The sequence below is a fragment of the Callospermophilus lateralis genome, chromosome 15 (genome assembly GCF_048772815.1).
Source record: "Callospermophilus lateralis isolate mCalLat2 chromosome 15, mCalLat2.hap1, whole genome shotgun sequence".
Classification (NCBI taxonomy): Eukaryota; Metazoa; Chordata; class Mammalia; order Rodentia; family Sciuridae; genus Callospermophilus; species Callospermophilus lateralis.
This window is the reverse complement of record NC_135319.1, coordinates 62,888,765-62,908,059: the sequence shown is the minus strand read 5'-3', so window position 1 is coordinate 62,908,059 and position 19,295 is coordinate 62,888,765. Positions and strand designations below refer to the sequence as shown.

The 19,295-nt window shown below is 44.5% G+C and overlaps 1 protein-coding gene across 50 annotated transcripts in view; it reads left to right on the top strand.

Annotated features, from left to right (window-relative positions):
* Sorbs1 (sorbin and SH3 domain containing 1) overlaps positions 1 to 19,295 on the top strand; it is a 233,493-nt gene that overhangs the window by 119,668 nt on the left and 94,530 nt on the right. For 23 of the 50 annotated variants that reach the window (XM_076834732.1, XM_076834731.1, XM_076834733.1 and 20 more), the window contains exons 4-8: positions 80 to 145; positions 3,304 to 3,399; positions 5,706 to 5,834; positions 15,242 to 15,268; positions 15,381 to 15,493. In XM_076834732.1, coding sequence (XP_076690847.1) covers positions 80 to 145; positions 3,304 to 3,399; positions 5,706 to 5,834; positions 15,242 to 15,268; positions 15,381 to 15,493 — 431 coding nt within the window. The remainder of the gene's footprint in view (positions 1 to 79; positions 146 to 3,303; positions 3,400 to 5,705; positions 5,835 to 15,241; positions 15,269 to 15,380; positions 15,494 to 19,295) is intronic. The other 27 variants (XM_076834760.1, XM_076834737.1, XM_076834754.1 and 24 more) reach the window with 5 other exon arrangements.

Genomic DNA, 19,295 nt, shown 5'->3' with positions numbered 1-19,295 from the left:
CAGCACCTTGTACCACATGGGACTCAGTAAATGCTGGGTGATATGGTCACAAATCTCATGTTCTTTTTCTTTCTTTCAGAATATGATGGTACTTCTAAAGCTGTTGTGAATGGCTTGGCACCTGGCAGCAATGGGCAAGACAAAGGTAAGGCTCCTGAAGAGAAGCCTGGGGTGGTACTGAAAAGCATTTCTAGAAGGTGTGTGGTATGTGGGTTGGGCCCACTTCCCTGGGGGTAACTTCACTGGCCAATCAAGCGGTGAACTAGGGACCAGTTCCCTATAATGACATGGGTTCTTGATTCTCACTGGTCGAAGGCTCTGAGATGGTGTATTGAAAACTGCCCCTAGTTCACAAGGATGCTATGAAGAATGGGTCAAATATATAGACCAAGGCATCTGGCATGCCTTATGCATTTGGCATTCATCACCCTGAAATCTTACATTTCACCTTTGCTGGTAAATAGGGACACTTTCACAGCCTGGGAGGCAAGAGCCTAGATCATTAAAAGAAATTATTTCAGTGCAATTAGTTTCCTGCACATTCTGTCATATTTTCAGATTTTTTTTTTTTTGTTCTGCTTAAGATAGAACCAAGGGCCCCTTGTGTGCTAGGCAAGCCCTCTACCACTTAGCTATATCCTGAGACCTCATATTTTTAGTTTTTAAATACTGAGGTTGAGAATCATGGGCAAGGGGAGGGAAAGGAGAAGTACTGGGGATTGAATCGGAACAAATTATTTAATAAGCACATATCAATATGTCTAAATGAACCCCACTATTATATATAACACACTAGTAAAACATTAAAAACTCTTTTTAGAAAAGAGATTTAAATGTGAAGTGAATAATGGATAAGATGACCTTTGAGGCCCTATTTGCTCAGAGACTTTTACCTTGAATTCTTTAATGTGTCTGTCTAAACAGCCTAGCAGTGAATTCCTGGCACGCCCCCTCCCCCTTTGCTATCAGGGAATGAACCCAGAGCACTTAACCACTAAGCTCCATCCCCAGCCCTTTTTATTTTTTATTTTGAGACAGGGTCTCACTAAGTTGCTGAGGCTATCCTCAAACTTCTTATTCTCCTGCCTCAACCTTCCAAATCTCTGGGATTACAGGCGTGTGCTACTACATCTGGTTCCTGACACCACTTTTGCAGTATAGGGTGACAGGGAACTTAAGTTGGAGTAATGGGAAACGGTTCAAGGACTAGTTCTCCCTTCACAAACAGAGATGTCTTGGGCGGTCTTTTATCTTTAAGAGTGTGAATTCTCTTCTCTCTAAATGAGGGACTTTGATGACCTGTAGTGTTTATTCCTGCTTCCCTTCCTGGGCTCCAGTGATTCTCTGACTGCTCATTCAGCTACATTTTATGGAATCAAAGGGGAGGAGGGGGGCGGATCTGGTTTGGGCCATTTAAGCCAAAAGGCAAGATCTCCCAAAGAATAATGCCAGAGAGTGTGTCGTGTTTGGCCTTTGTAATTCCCATCTGGTGCAGCCAAGATTTCCTTCTGAGACAAGACCAGGTATGAACCCAGAGGGAAGCCATGAGGGAGAGAAGGCAGAGAGAGCAGGAGGAGTTGGGGACTCTGGGCCCAGATGGTTTGGAGGTGGGCTCTCGTGCCCTGCTGTTGTCCTGTTTTCCCTGCCTCCCTGCCTGCCCACTCTTGGTGTGGGACTGTGTCTATTGTGTTCTTGGGGTCTTGAACAATCTTGGTGCAGCTGCACTTAGGGGACATTGGGGGCAATACATGTGGAGTGGCTGCTGGGGAGTGTTAAGCATCCAGTGAGGAGCATGGTGGGGGTGGGGATCTCATTACTTTTTAAAATCTGTGGGTCTGTCTGCTCTGTCCCTGTGAATTCATTTAAACAAGTGACTTAAGGAGGTGGGAGGAGGGTGGAAGGTGGAGATGGGTTCTACTCTCTCCTTAGTCAGACTCATCTTTAACTGGAAACAAAGAGGCAGGTGTTTTGTCAGGGGAGCCTCTGGAGGTCACAGAACCAGGAACCAGGATAGCTGAGCTCCAGTCTCAGCCTCTGCACTTGAGAACTGAGTGGTTGGCTTCTTCCTCTGAAAATAGTAACTAATCTCTCACCCAGCCAATCTCCCAGGTGGTCATAAGGCATAGTCAATAGGATGGCTGTGAAAGTTCATTTGTATCTTACTGTGTGCAGAATTGTCATTATTAACTTAGTTATTGGTGGCCATATGGCATATGAAGTGTCAGGTGATGGGTTGGGAGGTACACTGTCCACTGCCAAGGTGCCTCCCCCCCACTCCTGTTCTTGGTTTCACCAGCATGATGTTTGATTCAGCAGTGACAATCTTATACCCAAGCAGTACTACCCCTTTGTTATTCTGCGACTCTGGGGCCCTGAGACCTCTGGGCATCATTTGTTGGAGCAACTTTGGCATCAGAGCACAAGAGCTCTGACCTTTCTTTATTTGCTGCCATAAATAAAGCCTCGCCAGAGGCTTGGGGATGTGCTCACCATTGAGATCAGAGCCTGGGCAGGCAGGGAGCCCAGAGACACTGCACATAAATAAGTGAAAGTACACTGGCCTCGAGATCCACAGCCCTCCTTGCATCCCAGATTGTGATCCTACTCTGCTTTAGCTCAGCTGGGCATTGGGACCTTGGGTTGTGCCTGAGTCTGCCTAGTCTTCAGCATGCACTTGGATATTTGGCAACTCTCTCCCAGTGAAGGGTAGGTTTAAGCAAGACCATCTGTTTCCAAACAGATGGGGGTTCCGATTTGCTTGGGGCCAGAGGGTAATGATTGTTAGAGTGAGCCCAGGACCCCACAAGTTATGATTTGGGGAAGCAGTTATGGTGATTGAAGTGACCAGGCGACTCACAAACTTATTCCTTTCTTTGCTCGACTTCTCTGGAGCCTTTGGTCCACAGCCCTCTCCCCAGAGCCCTTGCTACAGAGCAGACCACCCGGCAATCTCTCAAGGGGCCCCTGGACCCTGATTGCACTCCCCTTCCTCCATTTGCCAGGCCATCTGTGTCTCTGTACAACTCTTTGTCCAGAGCCTTGGCAAGCTCCCGGTGTGGCAGGAGGCACTGGTAAACACTGACCAACTGTATTTGGGTGATGGCTGGAGGCAGGCTTCTGTGACTTGGCCCAGAACTCTAGAGAGAGAAAGCAGGTTATTTTTGATTACTGCATCTACTGCTCTTTGTATTGTTCTTCTTGTGTAGGCGACTTCCTCCTATTGTCCCTGCTCAGTTCCTCAACTGCCTGAGTGTTTCCCAAATGTTCCTTCTGGATGCACCATTTACCCTTTTGTGTTTTCAGCAACTGCCGACCCTTTACGCACACGCTCTATTTCTGCTGTTAAAATAATTCCTGTGAAGACAGTGAAAAACGCTTCAGGCCTGGTGCTCCCTCCAGGTATCTCGTCTTGGGTTGGTCCCTTTCTTTCTAATTGTTAGATCACGCATGGCTCCTTTCTTCTTCTAACACATACTTTGAGGCTTAATCCTTGCATGTTCATGAGGCGTTCTCCCTCTCTTCCTGTTTGTTTCCTTTCTTCGTGTGTGTGTGTGTGTGTGTGTGTGTGTGTGTGTGTGTTTCTTGGAGTCAACAAGGAGGAAAACTGCAAACAATGGCCTTGCCTTCCCTCCATTAGGAGAAGGGTCAGTTGGGGGCAGGGCATTTGGTGGATTTGTCAGCTCTCCCTAGAGGTTTACAACTTCCTGTGCTTCAGTAAAAAAAATCTACTTTCCTGGAGAATTAACCTGGCCTCATACAGGGAGCCTCTGACTTGGGCCGACTTGGAAGCAGCTGCTGTAGATGCCAAACCTTAACTTGCTTTGGTGATGCTCTGGGCTGTTTTCCAGAGCACCCTGCCCCTCCCTAGCTTTACCTGCAGTTATTTCCTGCCTGTTGGGTGGGGAGGAGGCAAGGCACAGTTAAAATGTCAGTTCAGATGTCAGCTCTGACTCACAGCTTCCTTCTGTACCAAGTGGGACAAGTGAGGCCGAGGCTGCATCTTATCCTGTAGCACTTCCAGAAGTTGGGCAGTTCTGGCTGGATTTGCCAGTTTGCCCCTCGGTTTTTTGAAATGACCATAAACATTTTTCCTAATAGTTTTGTGACATCAGTCACTTACCCTCTTGACAGGTAGAAAGGTCAGAGCCTCTCCAAGGCCACCTCCTGCTCCGCCATGCATTGTGGCTTCTGTGCTTTACTTTCAGTGGACACAGAGGGCAGATCTGTCCTCTTCTATAGTACCGGTGACCATTCTGAGTTGTTGGGAAAGGGCTGTTGGAATGGAAAGCAAGGAGAAAAGAAGAATTGCTTCTCTATCCTTGCATAGGAATGAGGATGAGTCGGACAGTGAGCCCACTTCCTGTGCAAATGCGCACCCTGAGCTTTAGCCTATAATCCTAAGCACGGCGATTTTAGGTCAGTGATAGAGGCTGTGAGCAATTTGGAGGAAAAAAAAATAAGCATGGAGTTTAGCTTAGCTCAGCTGCACAAAAAGAAACATTTGGCACATGTGCCTTCTAGAATTGCATGATCTGCACCCGTTTCCTGTCTCCTCATTACTGATTTTCCTGGAGGATAGGCATCCAGATCTTTTGAAGCTTACATTGGTCCCCCTGAACTGCAGTTTCACTTTCTGTGGTTTCAGTCACCTGTGATCAACCATGGTGTAAAGGTATTAAATGGAAAATTCCAGAGATAAACAATTCACAAGTTTTAAATAAGTTTTATTAAATTATAAGTTTACAATTGCTCCATTTCATTATTAGTTATTGTTAATCTCTTCCTGAGTTTAATCTATGGGGCTTTATCATAGCCATGAGTGTGTGTGTGTGTGTATGTATATGTGTATATATATAAATAAACAGCATATCTAGGGGTCAGGGCTATCCATGGCTTCAGATGTTCACTGAGGGTCTTGCCTCCTTGGGTTAGGGTGACTACTGTATTTTGAAATCCTTCTCAAAGAAACGAGGTGTCCTGGGTCTGTTATTAGGCCCTCATGAAACTGTAAGGGGAGGTTGAAGACCCTGTGGAGACTCAGCAGAGGTTCTGAGGATACTGTCCACTGGGGGGGGCTGAGTCTCTAGTCATCTCCTTTACTGTGAGTGTTCTTCTTTGTGTTTGGAATAGAGGTCCCCACCCATGAGCCGTGTGTCCTCCAGACTCATTTCAGAGTCTTGACTTAGAGATTTGAAGAGACTTGTTCTTCCTTTTTTCCTGTTGGAGAACTTCAGAGAGCAGTGATTCTCCTGAGAACATCTCCTGAATTTCTCTATGTTGCCAGCTTGCTCTTTTGTAAGAAGGGTGCTCTGGAAGCTTGAGAGATCTTTCATAAATGCTTTTTTGAACTGTGCCTTACTAATTGGCTAGAAATCCATTCACCATCCTAAACTTCACTTAATAAAAGGAATAAACCTGCTTTCATTTCAAAATGTTTTGAGCTGATATGGTAACTCATACCCTTACTCAGAGCTGACTGCCTCCATTTCCCCCTAATCTCATGATGAGCCATAACCCCCTAAGAATGTGATTTGTCCCTCTCTACCAACTCAGATTAATTTCATTAGCCACAAATGTTTGAGACTTTGCATAGCTTTAACCAGGTTCATTTCATTCCCTGGTTGTAACAATTTGCTAACTGACTGTTATTTTAATTCTCCTGGAGTCTTGGATTTAATGTTCACTTTTGGCTATTTTCTTTTTAGACATGGATCCTACAAAAATCTGCACTGGGAAAGGAGCAGTGACTCTCCGGGCCTCATCATCCTACAGGGAAATCCCAAGCAGTAGCCCTGTGAGCCCTCAGGAAACCCCACAACATGAAAGTAAGCCAGGTGTGCTCCCTGTAAGATTGGGGTCAGATGTGCAGAGTCCCATGGGAAGGGCAAGAGGTCATCCTGCTTTTTCTCAGGGAGTGTGAATTCATCAACCACCTCCTGAGTTTTTCAGTGGTTCCTGGGACAGTCAACTCCTTGTCCCTTCTGTGATGCTATTGGTCCAAGCCCTGGATTGACAGGTAGTTGTGTGTTTTGTGTGAAATCACAACAGTAATCTCCACTTTATCATAGCTTTGACTGAATAAATTGCCCTGTTACATGGACCAGTGCCCTGTAGATTGCAATCACGTGGACAGAGGTGGCTTAGGGCTTGGGGAGCACATGCTAAGACAGGCCATAGGTTAGGCCTCTCTGAGCTCATCCCCGCTTCTGAAAAGTTGACTGTGACCTGATTGGGAATGGCTGGGCCATAGAAGGAGCCAGGGGAGACTGGGAAGTACAGGTGGCTAAATGACCTCACTCCCTGGAAAACAGAGGCAACAGGGCTCAGGCCTAGAGTGGGCCCGGGCAGCCAAGGGAGCAGGATCAGGAGAGCAATTCAAAGACTAGTGCAGACTAGGAGCCAAGGGAGACCAAAGAAGCCTGTGTGAAGTCCCCTGCCCACCTTGATTTACAACATGGGAAACCTGAGTGTCTGTTTCATGGTGTTGAGGTTTAGACCTGGGACTTCCTAATCCTGCTGATCTGCGATCACATCCTACCTCTGCCACCTGGTGGCTGTGCAACCTTGGCCAAGTTACTCTTTTCTTTCATCCCTAATGATCTTGTCTGTGGCATGTGGTGGATTGCTATACCTGCCACACAGGAAGGATGGACAAGAAGGATGTGAAGTGCTTCACACCAGGCCTGATGGCATGGAATAAACCGTTAGTTGTTAGCTGCTGTTATTAGATTAGGATTAATTGGGCGCCTCTGATCAGGGCTTTTCACAGCCCAAGTGTTCTGGGATCAGCAAATGCTGACTTTGTGGTTCCATGGGCAGTAAGTTTGGGGTGGGGCAGCCCCTCTCTACTCTGTAGGGCTGTGGTTCTCATGCTCTCAGAATTACCTGGGGTTAAAGCACAGGTTGCTGGGCCCTAGTTCAGAGTTTTAGATTCTTGCTTATCTGTGTGAAATGACAAGTTCTTAGCTCATGCTGATGCTGCTGGCCCAGGGACCTACATTTGAGAGCTGCTGCTAGGGGGTGGAAGTTTTTTTTTTTTTTTCTTGAATGACATAAGGAGAAATTGAAATGAGGAACTGACCACCACTCCTTTGGAACCAGAGAGGAAAGGAAGTAGGAGATGCAAGCCCTTTTGATACAATAGGAGGCACGTGTTGTGATAAGGTGGAATTATGCAGGATGGAAATGGTAGTGCCCAGTGTCCTGAAAACTGACTTTCTTCCTGTTCTAGCCACCTATAACAGGTGCTGAGGCAGATACTTAAAGATAGGCCAGGCCAGGGTTGGAGCACAAGCCCCTTAATAGTAATGTTGGTACCTGTGGAGGTCTTCTTTCTCTATAGGCCCAGGGAACGGCACTAAAAAGTGATAGTGGCTTTTGGATCCTGTGCTGACATCTAATTCCTGACCCATTGCAGTTTGCTACTCTCTTCTCTAGGAAATGTAGGGGCAAGAAGAAGAGGCAAAAATATTTCTTTTCAAGGTTCAAATCATCCTCTCTGGGCCTGAATAGGAAGATGCAGCTCCCAAGCTGGAGGGCATGTGGGTAAGAGAGTACCAAGGGATCCAAAGAGAAAAGCCATCCTGCAGCCCAGGTCCTGCAGAATGATCTTAACCTGCCCCATCCTCAGTCCTTGAGTGGAGGTGGTAGAGGAGAGGGAGCCTTGAGCTCCCTCTAGTGGTTGCAGTATGGCACCAATGTAAAGCACAAATGCTTCTCTCCACCAAGCGCAGGCTTGTGCTACAGAACTGTGTTTGGACTGTAGGGGTTTAGGAAGTGCTTTCTTGTCCTAGAACATTCTGAAGCTTATGAATTTATATCAACTAATTTTGGTGAAAAAAGATTCCACCAAATTATTTTAAAATGCTACTTGGAAGAATTGAGACAGAGCTATCAGTCATGTGCACCTTACGACAAATTCATCTTAGTATTTTTCGCCTGATAAGTTGAGATCACTGAATCCAAATGAGCATATGTTCATTCAGCATCATGTGTGTGCCAGATCCTAAGCACATCATGGGAATTGTGATTAGAAATAGAAAGAAGAGAGAAGAGAGAAAAAAAGGAAAGAGTAATTCTGGGTGCTTAGCAAGGATAAAAGACAGTTTGTTTCAACAGAAGCGTCAGGTGGGGCTTGTGGCCAGCTACCCTGCTTTCTGGCTGTGGGTAATTCACAGTGATTTTGAAGCCCATATAAAATATAAGGAACTTGGGCAAGATGCTTTCCAAGCCTTTCTAGTTCCAAAATTCACCATGACCTTGGAGAATTCGGAAATTAACCCAGCACAAATAGAATCTATTGACTGGGTATAAATTTAAGATTGTACTCTTAGGCAGTTTGTATGGAAAGGAACAAGCTGGATTTGAGTAGAGGAAACCAAAAAACCACACATCCTTATTAAAAGTACAAAGCAGGCTGGAATGCGCAGATGCTGGGGAGTGAGGTTAAAAGAGGATATGACCGTAGAGATGGGACATTTAAGAATGGGGATCTCGTCCTCATACCATACTGTGCAGGGGCTGGCATCCTGCAGGCTCTGGATTTTGGCTGTGTCCTCATGGCTCCCTGCCCTCCTCTCATTCCTGCCTACTCCCTCCTTTTGAACCTCAGTGTGATAACTTGCCAGCTCACACCAGTCTGTCTTGGAGCCTGGGAGCCCCTGGGTCTTGACTGGCCTCATGAAAACACTTAATCAGTATTTGCAGACAGCCATGTCCAGCCTGGACCGGGAGACCAAGTGTGAGGCAGTGAACGGCTCTTGCCAAGGATTGGGCCTGCTTCCTACACCCAGTGCCTTTGGATACCTGATGTCAGATGGCATCCAGCTCCCTCCCTTATCACCAAGGCCAGTATATGTCCCCCAGCTGCTCTCTGCCTCCTATTTGCTTTGCTCCCTGGATTTACCACCTTCTTACATCCCAAGGTCTCTAAGTCGCTGAATATTTGCTTGAGCTACAAGCTCCAGTCTTGAAGTGTCCCCCCAAGGAGCCACATTTTAGAGGTACAGCCTATTATCAGTTCTTGCTCCAACTCCCTCATCCTGGGAGAGGTGGGATAGCCCTGGAACCTGGAGCCCTTGGTCAAGCTCAACTCTGCTGCTTACTATCTTTGTGATATGAGCCAATCAGTCAACCTTAGAGGGCTCCGGTTTTCTCATCTGTGAAGTGAGGATGATCATAATAGAGTTGTTGGGATTCAATGAGCTGTTTCATATCAAGCATTCAGCACAGTGCCCAGCCCATGGCAAATTGTTCTTTAATGGTAACCGTTCTAGTTACCGTAGGTCAGGAGACTGTTGAGGAATTGAAATAATTTCATTTTGAGGCTATGAGGGCCTGGGCCAAGTGTTGGCAGCAGGGATGAAGAGCAGAGTAAAAGTGTACTCAGGAGGGTAATAAAAACAGGGTTCAAGGAGAGATAGGACTTGGTGCTAGCTAGGGGGTATCTTCCTTGGTTTTCTAGGGCAGGTGTGGCTCTCATGGAAATGAGGGATTTGTGAAGGAGTTGAAGGGAATGTTGAAATTCGTTTTTAGACATGTTGAATTTCCTGGCAAGGAAAGGGCTTCTAAGAGAACATTTCTAATGGGAATATGGAAATTTGGGAGTACAAGGTTTGAATTTGGGAGTCATCTTTTCCAAGCATGGAGATATCCTCTGCTTCCAAGCTTGGAGATATCCTCTGAGGTGGAGTCAGAGGACAGGTAGAGCCCTCGTAGATGCTCAGTTTAAGCCCACTCTTTAGATTCCTGTTTTTGAGTGGTAGTTGGATTCCAGATCTCTCACCAAGGCTTCCTGGCCAGTTTCCTCATCTCTGATCATGGACATTGGTTTTTGGATCAGAACCATCTAAAAAGAATGGTTGTAATTCTAGTACTGACTCCATGCCCCTGGGAGAAGCTTCATTACCTTATCCTTCCTTCCTGAACTCATTGCCTGGACAGATCTGTGCATTGGGCCTGTCAGTTCAGAGTGACTCCACCCATGTCCCAGGTTGTAGGGTTTTTGTTCAAGGGAGGTAGGGAGCTTGGGGTGGTGTTGGGTGCAATGCCAGGCTCCTGTCTGGTGTAGCTTGAAGATCTTTTGGCTTGATAGGTCAGTTCTGACTCAAATGCTAAGGTCCAGTTCAGCTCTTAGCATTTGTAAATTCTATGTCAGTTGGCCCCAATCCTACTGCCTGATTCTTCACTACAAAATTCGTTTTGGACATGAAGATTTTGGGATCTAACAATCAGCTCATTTCCACTGATTTGACTCTCACATTTGCTCTCCAGATAGGCAGTAGCAGAAAAATATCATAAGAAAATGGACATTGAAGCAGTTAAAGGTAACCCCACCCCCATTAAACCAGAGTGGGTTTTTATGAGTAAAAGTGTGAGAATTAAGCCAACAGAATTGGAGGGGAAAGTTTCCATGAGAGAGCACCCTCACTTCTGACACCCAACTGCAAATTCAAGGAATTCCCCAAATGACCATCAGGTTCAGTGAAAATGCTAGAAGGACTCGGGTAACTCACTGCAACTATTATACTCACAGTTACAGTTTGTTACAGGGATAGGGCAGAAATTAAAATCAGTCAAGAGAAATGTATAGTGTAGAGTGTGGGGCAGTTACAGGTTATGTCCCAGCATCAATGTATGACAGTATGCTGCGGGATATTGCCAATCAGAAAGTTCACCCAGGCCTTTGTGTCCAGAGTTCACACTGGCATACTCCACTGCCCACCTGGCAGATCTCAGTCCCCACCTCATTAGAAGGTGGAGCTGCTGTTGACTCCAAGGCCCCGCCCCAAATCACATTACTGGTGTGGCTCAAAGCCCTTAGATAAACAAAGATGTTCCTCAGTTGTGAGATTCCAGAGGCTTAGTGTAAGATGACCTCTCAGAAGCAGAGGGCAAAGCCTGAACCTCTTTTTGGGGTGAATTAAATTCTCTATTGTACATCATGAATAAAAGAAAATAAGTCAAGAAATATCCTTAGACCCATACTTAACACCTGTCATCTACCTCTTGAGTATTCGACAAGAATACATCAAAACGGTCTCAGTAAAATTATCCTAGGATTCCAAGAACTGATAATCCAAAAAAAAAAAAAAAAATTACACGTGGGCATACACACACACACACACACACACACACACTCTTCAAAATGAAATTAGCACAGAATAAGATAAAAGAAAATATCAGGAGGCTCATAGCCACAGACCAGAAAAGATTGTAAATAAAGACCAGTGAAAGAAAAGATAAGGCAAAATAAATTATGTTTCAAATCTTATCTAGGACCTAACTCCGAAGCCTCTGTACTACCTAGGGAGCTCTGAGGTAACATTTATTGAAAACAGCATTTTGACACTTTCTTTAATGAGGAGTTAATAATTGATGATTATGTATGGAAAATTTCATCCTGCTGCACTCAGGCACAATTGGCTCTGGGCTGCTTTCTGCAAGACGAGGTAACAGGTGAGGGAAAATAAAACATCACAAATGCTCCTCTCCTTCAACAAAGGAGAGAGAATCACTTAAGAAGTCCTGGGAACTGCTATTTGAGGCCAGGGTTAGAAGAGCAGTTTCAAAGATTTGGAATGAGAAGGAAAAAAGGGTAGGATCCCCAAAGATATTATGTTCATGAAGCTATTTATCAAATGGCAGAGATCAGTAACTCTATGTAGATTTTCTTCCCCTTATACTTTGGATTCTAATTTTATAAAGCACATGCTTCATGCCCTGTACTTTCATTTAGTCCTCATGACTCAAGAGAGAGTCTGTGTCTATTTCACAGGTGAGGCTTGTCATCTGCTGCAAGGATGTACAGTGAATAAAACAGGGCTTTTGTGATACCTAGAGGTTTGGATGGACAATCATTTTTAACTTTCCATGACAAATCTGTTTGAGAGTGTCACTTGAATAGAACCAACCCAACTGGGAACCAAAAAGTGGGTGAAATATTATATTCCCAAACCCATATACAAAATTTACATCCTTCATTGAGTAGCCCCTCAACCAGAACCTGTTGATACTTAGCGTATAGATAAACCTAATATATTAAAAAAATGACCTGACAAAAGTAGATAAGGATATAGTGATTTAGGCCTGGGGATGTAGCTCAGTGGCAGAGTACTTGCTTAACATGCTCAGGACCCTGGGTTCCATCCCCAGCAGAAGAAAAGAAAGAAAGAAAGAAAAAACAATTTAGAAAGAAGTTGGGATGGTAAAAATGATAAAGTGAGGAAGGATAGAGAGCCATTGTCACTTATGTTGGCGGGCCTGCCAAATAGAAGAATTTCTTTGGGCCAAGCACCCTAGCTGGTGGCACCAGTAAATGTTAAATGTGAACCCTTCACATTCACATATCTGATCTCTGGATCCTTAGCAACCCTATGAGGAGCACCTGAATTAAGGATTATGTTTTGTACATGAGGAAAGTGAAATTTGGTGTGCTTAACAAATTTATCCCAGTCACAGAAGCCAGTATGTTATCATAATGTGAGCAAAACACAAGTCCTGTAAATTTCCTGACTTTGTGGTCGAGGCAGAGAAGACAAATAGCTATGAATCCACAGGGGGTGGCAGAAATGTAACAGGCAATTTGTGAAATATAATTAAGCCCGGTATGGTGGCACACACCTACAATCTCAGCTATTCAGGAGGCTGAGGCAGAAGGATTGCAAGTTCAAGGCCTGCATCAGCAACTTAGTAAGGCTCTGTCTAAAAATAAAAAGGACTGGGAATGTTGCTCAGAAGTAGAATGTCCCTGGGTTCAATCCCTAGTACCAAACAAACAATAAAATGTACATATAAAGAGTATACAACCAAGTCATTTTGAGGGCAGAGAGAAAAAGGTAGATTTCAGGATAGTTTTGAGTGAACCTTGTATCATTGGTTCTTGTAGGCTGTGGACCACCAGCCTCATCATCCCTGGGAACTTGTTAAAAATGCAAATTCTTGGGTCTTACCTCTCTCACCCATTTAAATCAGAAAGGCTGGAAATGGGTCCTAGTAATCTGATATTTTAACAAATCTTCCCCGTGCTTCTGATGCAGGTAGATCTCTGCTGTTAATGGATACAAATCACTTAAAACCTTTACCCTTGCCTTGTCTTGCTCTGACACCATATATAAAACACACTCCTTACTACCTCATATATAAAACATAATCCTTACTTCAGGTGCTCCTCATAGGGTTGCTAAGGATCCAGAGATCCTGGGATGTAGCTGCTTTTTTGTGTCTCATGGTGAGGTTGGTGTCTGTGGGTGGGGGCAGGATACTGCACTTGAATTCTGGAGACCTGTGCCGACTGCTTTGTCCCTTCCTATGTGAGACTGTGAAGCTTTGGGCAAATCATTTGTCTAGTCTTTGTTATCTCATCTACAAAGTAGGGGGATTATCTACCTTCCAGAGTTGGCATGTACACTAAATTAAATAGTAAATAAGTGTAAAAGTATCACAGTGTCTGGCACTTAAAAGGTATTCAGTAAATGTTTGTATCTCTCCACTTCATGTCTGGAAAGTCTATCTCTGGTCACTAAGGGACCCACATGGAAATGGAAGCTTGGGCTGTGAGAGCTACAGTATTAGTCCCCTCTTTATCTCTACATAGGGACACATAAAGATGCAGCCAGGGAGAAGAGGGAAGTTAAAGGATTGTCTCGATTAGGGGTGGGCAAACTGTGACCATGAATAAAATCCAGCCCACACATGTTTTTGTAGCCTATGAGTTAAGAATGGTGTTTACATTTTTAAATGGTTGAAAGAAAATTCAAAAGAAGAATGATATTGTATGCCACATTGATAATTGCATGAAATTCAAATTTTATTGTCCATAAACAGTGGTGTATTGGGTCACAGCCATGCTCGTTCATTCATGGGTGTCTGTAGTTCTCCTTGTGCTATGCTTTGATAGCAGAGTCAGGTACAGATTGAGTCCTTTATATGAAATGCTTGGGACCAGAAGTATTTCGAATTTCACATTCTGGAGTATTTGCATACGAATAATGAGCTATCTTAGGGATGGGACAGGACCCAAGTCTAAACATGAAATTCATGTGTGTTTCCAATATGCCATATACATACAGCCTGAAGGGGATTTTATACACTATTTTTTAGTGCTCCTGTGTTTTGACTGCATCCCATCATATGAATTTTCCACTTGTGGCATCACGTTGGCATTCAAGAAATTTCAGATTTTGGAGCATTTCAGATTTTGAGATCAGAGATGCTCAAACTGTAGCTGTGACTGAGACCATATGACCCACAAAACCTAAAAAGTTTATTATCCAGCCCTTTAGAGAAAGGGTTTATAGAGCCCTGGGCTAGCTGGAAGATAGAGCATCAGAAGACAAGAAGTGATGCAGAAGGTGATGATAAATAGCAAACATTCACTGAGTTTCACCAGGTGCTGTGCTAAGCATTTCATGTGCTTTATTTGATTATTGAAGTGGGCATATCATTATCCCCATTGTTTGGAGGGGCAAATTGAGTCTCACAACTTGCTCAGAGTCACAGAACCCATAGGTGGCAGAGCCAGGATATGGGGTCCAGCCCATATCCCAGCTGAACATATAGTCACTGCATACTATTGCCTTGTGGAGTGGGTGGCTCAACCTGAGAGAGGTTTATGGATTCTGAAATGCATCAGGCAGTGACTGGGAAGGCTGAAAGGCTACAGTGGTACCTTATAGCAGGATGAACACTCAGGAAAGGTGATTGGGTTTTAAATGTTAATGTGGCTTATTTAATCCAAAGAAAAGCAGGCAGGGACAGAGAAAAGGTTCTCTCACAGTAGCTACCTCTGGGCGTAAATCATGTTCTACCCAGCAATACCACCCCTGGAAAATGAGCCTGGCCATTTCCTGGGCAGAGCCTGTCAGTCAGCCCAATCTTCTAGTGAGGGGTGGTCATTCTGTGCCCACAGCAGGCCTGAGGAAGGGGAGTGAGAATTAGTAACTGGACAGTAGAGAATTCTGTTGCCTTTCTGTCTGTAAAATAAGAATGTCAAGGAACAATTGTTTCTTCATTCCTGTGAATGTGAGCCTTGTGTTTTCAAAGGTCAGCGCCTGTGAGCACATCATGGTTTAGAGTGGGTTCCTATGGTAATCAGGCCATCGTGACTGAGGGCACTTTGTGTCGGACAATGGGGTGCTGGATTTTTGCCCTTCTATGTAGCTCATGCTTGTTTCCCGCAAATGTAACCATTTCTGTTTTTCCTCTTTTCTTCTTGCTTTCATCCTTTCTGCCCCACACATAGGTCTGGAGCCAGAGAATTCTTCAGCAGGTATGCTTTCTCTTGTACCCCTACTGTCTCTGCCTTTCACCAGGGACCCCTGAACTAGAGGGGAACTGGGAGTGTACCCTGAGTGACAGTTTGTTTCTCCCCCATCTGTCAGATGAGTGGAGGCTCTCTTCCAGTGCCGATGCCAATGGGAACGCCCAGCCCTCTTCACTTGCTGCCAAGGGCTACAGAAGTGTGCACCCCAGCCTTCCTGCCGACAAGCCCCAGGTAGGCACGTGCCCTCGGGAAGGGCGGGAGCTAGCCAGTGGTTCTCCAGTCTTGTAGCCTCGTGTGTGTGACTTTCTGCTTGTCCAGCTGGACCATGGAATAGGGTTCAAGTCTTTAGCCAATTCTGGAAAAGCTCTGCAAACACCAGAGTTAGGAGATTTGGGGCCAAGAGGAGCAGAGTTATTGGGATAAGGTTGTTCTGAACTAGGGTATTGGAAACGGGTCTGATATTTTCTAAGTTTGATATGTATGTGAAAATGTCCTGAAAGATGGAATCCATTCAGCCTTGAATAAGAAGGAAAAAGGTCTGTGCTTGTTTTTAAATTATCTTTCGAGTGTAATAGTCAAGAGAAGAATACCTCTTGTGTTTATTTCATTCTCTAGAGTTGGGGCCATAAGAATTCCACCAACTGTGTTCTTAAGATTCAGATCAGCTAGCTGTGGTCAGACGCAAAAGCTCTACCCTACAACAGGAAACCCCAAAGAGTACAACTCGGAGTTGGGATAATTTTTTTTAGGTCATTGCACCTATGTGGTTTTCCCTGTCTTTCCTCTTTCCCATTCTATTGATACTTTGCCATTTTGATGAAAAGGATGACTTGTAATTCAGGTGATCTGTGAAGAATGGTTTTACATACAGGAGCCACTTCCATAGATGGAGTAGTCTTTTCTCTTAAAGGAAGTGCCACTGCTCAAAAGATACTGCATTTTCCCTCTGAAGATGCCCCCAGAGCTCAGAAGGAGCCTGGGACTTCCATAGGTCCTTGCTAGTTCCCTCCCTCTCCTTTCTCTGGTGATCCTCTGACCTCTGCCAGAGGATGTAAAATTGCCCTAGCCCCTGTAATGAAGCCAAATCAGAGGTGATATCCTCCTCCTTGTCTGCAGACCTCTGTCAGCCTGGGCCTACTGTTGATCACTTGTCTACCTTAGGTACTGAGCAGCACCATGAAGCTTTCTGTTACTTGTTATAATGTGACTCTCAAGTAGAGCCTGTCATTCAGGGTCCCTGGTTAGAACCTAGGAGCTGCAGGTGTGCCTGGCCTCCTGAAGTCCTCATTAGATACAGGGACTTGGGAGGTCAGTTGTCTGGTAAATGACTTGCCCTGGTTTTCCCATTTCTGAAAAGAGAATGAGTATATACATCTGGTGCCTATGGCAGACATGCTTCATTCTCAGCTCCCTTTAGAATGGATACAGTCAACCAGCTGAGCGTGGTGGCATACATCCCAGCAGCTTGGGAGGCTGAGGCAGGGGGATCACAGGTTTGAAGCCAGTCTCAGCAATTTGGTGAGGCCCTAAGCAACTTAGTGAGACCCTGTCTCAGAATAAAAAATATAAAAAAGGGCTGGGGATGTGGCTCAGTGGTTAAGTATTTTTGGGTTCAATCCCTGGTACCAAAAAAGAATGGATACAGTCAGCTCTGTCTGTATTAGAAGACAGTACTGATAATTCAGAGGAAATCTGGAAGCACATCATCATTTTCCATCAGTTCTTAGACCAAAGGGTAACTCAGTCATTTATTTTGACTTTGTAAATACATCTTCTTAAGCAATCATTTTTAAAAACATGGGAAATAAAGAGAAGTTCCTTTAAAATACATTTATTTTAGACGGCTTTATTGCACACCTCTGTTATATTCAGATCACTCTGTTAAACATTGCCTTCAAGGAGTTCATAAGGTTGAGTATTCTATGGTAGCTCCACAATTAGTGTATTTTATTATTGGTCACTAGGACTTCTTAAAAAGAACATGGGGAATGCTGATGGTAAAGGCTGATATAGAGGCTTTATTCTGCATATTCAGTATAAAATTGTTCACTTAGGTCATGCATAACTTTTTAGGTTTTTTTATGAATAATTTCTTGACTCCATAGCCATTGCCAGAGATATAAGTATGCACTGGATTCAAGAAACTTAAGGTGGGCTAGGCTGGGCACTTCCCAGGCTTGGATTTCCTTCTAGTGAAGAGAATCCTCACACCTCTGTGGGCCTGCATCAGCAGCATGAGAGTGGAGTTGAGCCTAGAAGACCACAGATAGGAATCCTGTGTCCTGCCAGCCTGCATTTGCTGCACTCCTCCTCCAGATCCAGGAACAGGGAAGCAAGGGTCCCCCTCAGTGACATCCTCATCATGGTGGTTCCCAGTGGAGGTGGGGATCAGCAGTTTGGGGAACTATAAAAACTATAAACATACCAAAGTTTTCAAGAAGCCTCATTTTTTTTTTTTCTACTGACCTGCCTTGTAAAAAATAAGTGGAATTTCATTAGTAGCCACTTGGGCAGGAATGCAAACTGCCTATGTGATTCCTACAATGTTTACAGTAAAATGAAAAGTAGTTCCTTTGAGTAAAGTCACTGTGTCTCTTACCCTCCTTCTTTAGGGTTAAAAGAAGCTCTAGGACAGGAAGTCCTTTGGCTCTGAGTGCATTGTCCACACTTTGGGAAGCATCCTCTACAGGGTCACAACCCTGAAGGGCTCATGCCTGATGTAATGCAGCTTTGGCACCATTTATGGTCACAGCTGAATTAAGTGAAAACTCATTGAAAAAGTAATTTCTATCTTTGGAAGAGAAGAAATCACATGTGAGACACTTGAGCTCAAATTAAAAGTAAATCTGAACCCAAACCCAAATGGTCTCTTGCTTACTTCCTGACAACCTTCCCCAGCTCACCCAGCAGTTCCTTTGGTGCATGCTAGTCCAATACTTTGTTTCTGGAGAGCATCATCTGGTCTGTAGACATGCTCCAACCTCCCATCCAAGTTCACTGAGCCAAGTGAATTCATCCAAAAGTTTTTGCTCTTGCTGTATACCAGAGAGGAGCTGTTCATTTTATATTTTCAGCTGACATCAATAGCCAACTCCCCTACCACTGGCATGAGTACACGGTGGACACAACAGGCATTGAGTTAGCTAAGAATATTCAAATAGGTGCTTCTAGGCCCAGATTATTTTTAATTTGAAAATTGAGTTTACGGGATTGGCTGTTTACTCTTTTGGAGTTCATATTCAAATCTAAACTCAAAAATTTTAAAAGATTTCTCACCCATTCACCCTTTCTAGCATCCCTTCCCCTTCCATGTACTCTATAAAATGTAAAAATAAAATTTAAAACGGACCCAAAATAGACCCATGCCCTTGTATTCTCCTAGTTTTGAGTCACAACTCATTTATCAGATATTGGCCAAGCTCTAAATATCCCTCACCTGTGCAGTTTGGAGGATGGTTTTCTTCTAGTGCTGGAATATTTGTAAAGATGGGGACCACTGAAGATAGTCTAGGGACATGAGCTTTCTTCTTCTCATGGCCTTGTTCCCCATTGAGTCACAGGTTGGAATGTTAGTCTGGAGAATCACCCTGCTTCCTGGCCATCTGTTCCCTGAGACTTAGAGAGGAGTGGTGTTGAGTGGAGAGGGATGGGATGTGAACTAAATCTCTGTGTCTCTGAAACTATATCCAGAGACCTGGGCTTAAGCCATGATTCTGAGGTTGATCCCTCACCTCTAGGATTATGCATTATAGTGGGCTGACTAGGGCTTGAATTTGACAAACCAGACATAATTCCGTCCCATAGGCCAATTACTTTGGTGTCCTTTTCTGTGCACATCACAAAAGGGAGACTATGTGCTTTGAATCTCATGTTCATTTTCCTTCTTCTGGGGTGTGTGTATGTGTGTGTGGGGTGCGTGTGTGTGTGTGTGTGTGTGTGTGTGTGTGTGTTGCTGGGGATTGAACCCAGGGCTTTGTGCATGCTAAACAAGTGTTCTACCACAGAGTTACACTCTCAGTCCCTTCCTTATAAT